The sequence below is a fragment of the Danio rerio genome, chromosome 10 (genome assembly GCF_049306965.1).
Source record: "Danio rerio strain Tuebingen ecotype United States chromosome 10, GRCz12tu, whole genome shotgun sequence".
Lineage (NCBI taxonomy): Eukaryota > Metazoa > Chordata > Actinopteri > Cypriniformes > Danionidae > Danio > Danio rerio.
The window spans coordinates 4,912,484-4,919,392 of NC_133185.1; the positions used below are offsets into that span (position 1 = coordinate 4,912,484).

Below are 6,909 nucleotides of genomic sequence, written 5' to 3' on the forward strand. Positions count from 1 at the left end.
CAGACCTTGAAGAAAACCCACCTTTCAATCTTAAATGCTTACAATGAGTATAAATGTTTTATATAAACCATATTTTTTTTACCTTGTATGTCGAAAACTGAGAAAATAATACACTCCAGAGAGGGAACGTGTGTATTTGTGCCATTTTTACAAACCTAAAATTCATCTCAGTCAGGAGTTGAATGTGTAAGATATCAGCACTCCTCTGTTTTCAGTAGGACTTTACTTGGCCTATCCATGGGGTTCAAGTACTGCATGGGGTTCAGTCTACTAATGCACTGCATAGCTGATGTTTTTTTCAGGTTGGATAATTGTCAAGTTTTTGTTAGGTATTTGATTAAATATACAGATTGTAATATAGAAATTCATTCACAGCTGTTTGAAATATAAACGGTTTAAATATAAAGATTGTTATTCTATTTGGCTTTGTCTGTATCTACTGAATCTGAAAGCATTGTTCCTAATTCTCTGCAATGACAAAGCACTTTCAAATCACTTTCAGTTTCCATTTCCCATAAACACAGCATTTTCTAGTAAATCATTCAGTTTCTTTATAGATTTATTTTCTTTTTCTTTCACCATTTTTATCAAAAAGGCATTAAAAAAATTCATGTTTGTTGCTATTTAATTAGGAAAAAAGTGGCAATACTTACAAAATGTATTTGAATGTTTGCAAAAGTGAAAGTGAAACCTAAAAAGGTTATATAAAGAGGCACTGCAGTGCAGACCGAGCTGCAGACTGTCTGAGAAACTGCAAGTCACCTTTTCGGCTGGGAAAAGACAAAATACCATGGGAAACGCACCATCTGAACCAGCACCACCATCCCTGGGTGAGATGAACATTTTATGTGTGATAATACAATGTTGATTTCATTTTTATCCGAGCATACACTAGATACATACCAGAAATAAATCAGTTTGTTGTATTTTTATTTTGTATTTATTTATTTTATATTTACATTTTTAATTCAGCAGTTTCTCTATTATTTATATATTATTTAATTTTAATTATTTATTTTCTTTTAAGAACTGGAGAAGCCATGGAGAAAATTTGACTGGAGGTAAGTTTATCTTTATGTATGTATGTATATATATACTTTCAAAAAAAATAATAATAAATAGCACAAATAAAAGCTTCTATGTTGATCTAGAAACTGTTATTTGTATCTTTTGCACATTCATAGTTTCTGTTTAATGATTATGTAACAGGGTGTGGTCACATGAAGGAAGTTTAAATTTGCAGATTAGAAGATGAACTTGATCAATAGAAACGCTACTATAATATGTTATTTGCAAACCTTTTGAGCCCTTCAAGTAATTGTGTTTCTTGTAATTGCACAGACAGAAAAATGAGCTGAAGAAGCGTTTAGAGGAGTTCTCTGTGAGTCATCCAGATGTAAAGTGCATCAATATCCTGGTTGCTGGACAAATCGGTGCAGGGAAGTCCAGCTTTATTAATTCTGTCAATAACACATTCCAAGAACGAATGACAAGTTCGGCACTGGTTGACTCATGTGGAGGCACTAGTTTTACAAAAGAAGTAAGTTTTTTTTATAAAAAAAAAAACAATAAAACTAAACAGAATAAATTGTTAATCACATTAAGATAATATAAAGGCTGTTGTATTAACCGCTTCCTACTTTTTTGTTTTGCAGCTAAAAGTACACCGAGTCAGAGGTGTAAAAGGGGATTTACCTTTTTACTTGAGTGACATCATGGGTTTAGAAGCTAAAATACTGGCAGGGACTCTGCCGGAGGATGTCATAAAAACCATATATGGATATGTGAGGGATGAATACAAAGTAATTCAATCACATTCATTTAAGAGAGATTTTTTGTATTGATTCAAGATGATTAGAATTGTTGCTACAGTATATCTGAAATATTCACATCTTTTGTTTTTATTTTAAATCTCAGTTCAACCCAGAGATGTCAATCAGTGACAAGAATCAAGATTACGTCAATGACCCGTCACTCTCAAACCAAGCTTTCTGCCTGGTTTATGTCGTGGATGCAAAAACAGTCCAATACATAGATCAAGGACTTATTGATAAGCTGAAGATAATCCGCCATGCCATCAGCCATGACAGTAAGAGTTACTTGTATATGATTTGGTGATTTCTTGTAATGTGATGTTGATAATATTGAGAAATAGGTAGGCCCACCCTCAGATCTTCCGCATATTTTTAAGCCAATCATTAATTCTGTTTATTTACTTGAGTAAATGTGTGTAAATCTATATTTATTCAGGTTGGTTTTATTATTTCAGTACTATTATTGACTAATGTGAAAATGTTCATCTGATTTATGTACAATGCAGTTTGCACAGTACTATTTTCTGTCTTTTACTAGAGATATTTTATGACACACTTGCTTTATTTACCAAATAAAGTGAATCTAATTGGATTTGCATTTTAAACATTAAATAAAAGTAAAAAAAAATATTATTAAGGTTTTAATTATGATGCTCCCAAAATAATTCCACAGAAATCTGCAGACTTTTACCAAAATTCTCTACAGAAATAGCAAAAAATTATTATTATATTATCTGAACTTAGGCTTAAGCATTCAAAACAGCGTTGTGTTTTTATTTTTATTTTTTTTATTTTCTTAAAGTCAACTACGGTATTTTGGACATCAGCTATTTTAAAATTTGTTGTAGAATACTGAATTTTTCTTAAACCATTTTGTTACTAAACTTGATATGCAATTTTACAGTGTGTGAAAAATACTACTAAAGTATATATATATACTTTAGTAGTATTTTTCACACACTGTAAAATTGCAGAGTGAGACTTTAGACCACTGACCATGCTCTTACTCTATGCCTTTTGTAGGGATTCCTCAAGTGATCGTTATGACAAAAGTGGATGAAGCCTGTCCACTAGTGAAGGAAGACCTAAGAAAGATCTACACCAGCAAGAAGATCAAAGAGAAGGTGAACCAAGTCTCCCTGAAATCTAAAATAATGTTTTGTTGTTTTTAAATAATAATAAAATATATTGATATTTTATTTCATCACTTTTCCTACATACATGCAACTTGCAGTGCTTTACAAACAACAAACAAGCATCGCAAAATAAACAAAAAAAATTGTATAGACATATAAAGCAAAATAAACAACAAATATATACTCTGATATACATGTACATGCATATATGCATACATCTACACCTGGGGTCATCAATCTCATTCCTGAAGGTCCGATGCCCTGCAGGGTCTAGCTCTAACTTGCTTCAACACACCTGCCTGGGTGTTTCAAGTATACCTAGTAAAGACACGCAAACACGGGGTGTGAAACTCTGAGCGGCGTTTGGTCCTGGACATGGTGTCAGCAGGAACAGAGACTAAATAAATTTTAGATTTTTGTTTTTACCTTTTATTGATGTTTGTGTCACTGATGTGCGTGTCAATGTGCATTGTGTGTGTTTGTGTGTTTTCTAGATGGAGATGTGCAGTGAAGCCATTGGTGTGCCAGTGAACTGCATCTTCCCAGTCAAGAACTACTGTGAGGAGATTGACGTGGATGATGATGTTGATGTTCTCATTCTGAAGGCATTTGACCAAATTGTAAACCTTGCTAATGACAGATTGAGAGACAGAGCTTCAGAGTAAAGTAAAATGTAAAGGCATTACTGTAAATGCAGCCATTTTTTTTGTGTATATCAAGAGATACCTAATGCTGTGTTCACACCAGACGCGGAAGAAGAGAGTGATTTACATGTTTAGTCAATGCAAATCCGGGAATAGACACTGTCCTCATGCCACCATATGAGAGAAAAAGGCTGAACACCCTTATCCCTTATTAAAGCTCTCTGTCCTTATCATTTATTATTATATAGTTATAAACTACAGGTGCTGACGTGCATCTGTTGTTGGTGTCCCAGGGGAAATCCTTCAGCTGACACATCAAACTGGGCTCGCCTCAGTCAGAAGCAATGCTGAAGCCTTCATCATCCAGGTTAAGTTTCTGGAGGAGTTTATGAACTAACAGATCTGGATGCACTTCTGAAAGGATCTAGTGGACTCCGACACGACCCTTAACCTATCGACGCTGTTTTTCAGCCTTCTTAAAGCACATAAACACAGTTATTTTCTCAATAAAATCCATGTTAGCCATTTAGCAACAAAGCTACAGTCACCGGGCAGACAGAAGCCCTGCCCATCATGCTAATCCGCATCTCTTCTGAAGGGAATTTGACGCGCAAATGAAGCGGATTTGACGCGAAGGAATCGGGGTTTGAGGCGTGAATGAAGCAAGTGAACTCAAATGTTCACACGGCCATTTACGCGTGGGTATCACGATTTATCTGCTCGTTCCGCGTCGGTTGTGAACACAGCATAAGAGCTACTTTTTCAGCAAAAATTAAACATGAAAAGGTTGTGCAAAAAAAAAAAAAAAAAGAGACCGGCTTGCAGAAAAATTGACATAAATTTTAAAAACAGAAACATATTGTTTTCATATTAGGATGTTAGGGAGTGTTACCCCAATAATAAGGTGAGATGTATATGTGGGGGTTTGTTTTATGGAAATACACTTAGTATGGTAAATCAAACCCCCCAGACTGCATGATTTTCAGGCTGATTTTCAGAGTTTAGATTGCATGAATTTCAAAGTAGTCGTGTCACAGATGTTTTCACACTGCATGACTATCTGGGTAGCGTTCTGTCAGTGCCGTGTTTACACTGTAGGATTGATCGGCGGCAGGAGAGTTCACACTGCTTGACTTTAAAATAGGAAGAATCAGCCAACAACCAAACAACGAATGCAAGCAGTGACATGGAAACAACGCGAGGTCATGTAATATATCTTTCGTTATTAACTACATAATGGAAAAAGAAGGCTTTAGCTTTAGAAACGTGTGTTGCTCACCTGGTTTTTGAAGAGAATTAATAATCTCTCCTCAACTGCTTTTTTACTTTTCGACCTGATTGTGATATTGATCAGATGACACGTCAATCAGACACAGTGCTCCTGCCAAATTTACATTAGTTTTTCCTCAATTTCTTGGGTCCAAATAAACTGAAAATGAGCACTTTTAACTTCTCCCCCAGCCTCCCGCTGGCCTGCAGGTACCTATACTAGTGTAGAGGTCTGCAAATTTCCGAATAAATCGCGAGAGCGGTCGGTAACAGGTTTGATTTGGGACGGGAGCAGGCTGTCTAGCAATATCGCGGATATTGCTATGCGAATGAGAGAGCGAGAGAGAGAGAGCTTTCCCAGATAGCAAAATACACTCGGGCCAGTTCCGGCTAGATTCTCGCCTGCCGGAGACTTACCACTCGGCCCGGCTCCGGCTGCCGGACTCAATCGGAATCAATCGGGCCAGATGCGGCGGCCGTCCACGCCGGAATCGGCCCGAGAGTAATGTGCGCTGCGGCCCGGAGCTGGCGCGACTCAGTATTTATATAACTTTATATAAAACCTTTTGGTATTACATTGGTACTTGATACATGGTATTACAACCCTTTCAGTTGATATAACAGCAAACGCCTGTGTGTGTGCTTGGTGCTGTGTGTGTGTGTTTATACAGACAGCTTGGCTGTCTGGACTGTATAGCTGGGTGATTTTCGGTTTTGTTCTCCCCCGCTCTTTAGCAGGATCGGGCGCGGCGGCCAGAAAACGGGGCGGGTCGGGCAGCGGGACAACAAATTCTTAATATAAGGGGGAGCGGTCGGGTTCGGGCTAAAACCTGGCGGGTGCGGGCGGGAGCGGGATTCAAAATGTAGTCCCGCGCAGATCTCTATACTAGTGAATGCTGCCCTCTCATTGGCTGTAGGTGATCGCGGATGTTATTTTTAATCAGAACTCATTTCACACGGCATGATTGAATCGCCAAAAGCTCCAGATATTCAGCATGCCAAATATCTCATGGGTGTCTGCTACTCATCGGCGATTCTCTCATATCGTGTCCTTGATAGCTCATATAGTGTGATTGTTACTCGTGTGAACGAGCACCGATTTGCCTGAGATTTCAGGCATTTGCGGGTGATTTCTCAAAACCTTTCAGTGAGTCAAAATCAGGGCTAAAATCATGCAGTCTGAACTGGAGTCTCCATCTGTCTAATTAGGGTATTAGGAAGGGAACCAGCACTTACAATAATAATTCCTTACATTTATATAGCGCACAATGGAGGGGAATGGAGGAGAATCTCCTCATCCACCAACAGTGTGCAGCATCCACCTGGATGACGGCAGCCATTTTGCGCCAGACCGCACACCACACACCGGTTGACTGGTGGAGAGACTATATATACACATATAGAGACTATATATACACATCACATATACATACAATGCATATGCACTGGCTTGTGGCTTCTCTTTGGAGTATTCTTACTAACAGAGATACGAAAATAAAATACATCTCACAGTACTAGTAGCAGTTTTTCTTTTTTCCAGACAATTCCTTCCCCCAGCTCAATTACACGTTTAAAACTCCTTCTAAACTTGCATAAGACATGTGGCAGGTGGTCTGTGGGCTGGCAGAGAAGCCTATATTGTCTTCTGATGCAGAATAATAGGAATAGTTTGGACAATTGAAGTTGTGATGTTTCTTTTTTTAAACAATGATCAATGAAGCATTTGTGCATTAGATAAATATGCCAAATTAATTAAAGCGAAGCAAGTAGGAGTCTGTCTCACTGTGTTAAATATGGCAGGATCTTTTCTTTCATTGCAGCCTATATTTAGATGTAGAATAGCTTGCGTTTAATAGATTGCAGTTATCTTCTTTCTATTCAGATATTACAAAAGCTATCCAAGCCTGCATACAGGTATAGCACTATTATAACACATGAATATTGTCTTCCTGTCAATGTGAATGAGGCAAGTTTACTACAAAAGGAGGATTTAAACCAGGGGTTCGCAAACTTTTCAGCCTGCAACCCCCAAAATGACAATGCAAG

General features: G+C 37.7%; 1 protein-coding gene across 2 annotated transcripts; it reads left to right on the top strand.

The window, feature by feature from the left end:
- The first annotated feature begins 702 nt into the window (after positions 1-702).
- ifi44d (interferon-induced protein 44d) lies at positions 703-6,375 on the top strand. 2 transcript variants are annotated; one of them, NM_001386619.1, is made up of 7 exons: positions 703-830; positions 1,028-1,061; positions 1,342-1,540; positions 1,656-1,802; positions 1,918-2,089; positions 2,838-2,938; positions 3,445-4,404. In NM_001386619.1, the coding sequence occupies exons 1-7, from the start codon at positions 791-793 to the stop codon at positions 3,613-3,615; spliced, it is 864 nt and encodes a 287-aa protein (NP_001373548.1). In that variant the 5' UTR covers positions 703-790; the 3' UTR covers positions 3,616-4,404. The 2 variants fall into 2 exon arrangements, 1 of the variants encoding a protein (NP_001373548.1); XR_012385994.1 differs by having other exon boundaries at positions 735-830; positions 1,918-2,155; positions 2,559-2,938; positions 3,445-6,375.
- Positions 6,376-6,909: the final 534 nt, after the last annotated feature.

What these genes read in the sequence shown, in the direction of transcription:
- ifi44d (NM_001386619.1), top strand. Translation starts at nt 791, where the DNA reads ATGGGAAACGCACCATCTGAACCAGCACCACCATCCCTGG. An exon ending in TGGAGAAAATTTGACTGGAG is followed by an intron (nt 1,062 to 1,341) that starts GTAAGTTTATCT and finishes GTAATTGCACAG; the next exon opens with ACAGAAAAATGAGCTGAAGA. An exon ending in GCAAGAAGATCAAAGAGAAG is followed by an intron (nt 2,939 to 3,444) that starts GTGAACCAAGTC and finishes TGTGTTTTCTAG; the next exon opens with ATGGAGATGTGCAGTGAAGC.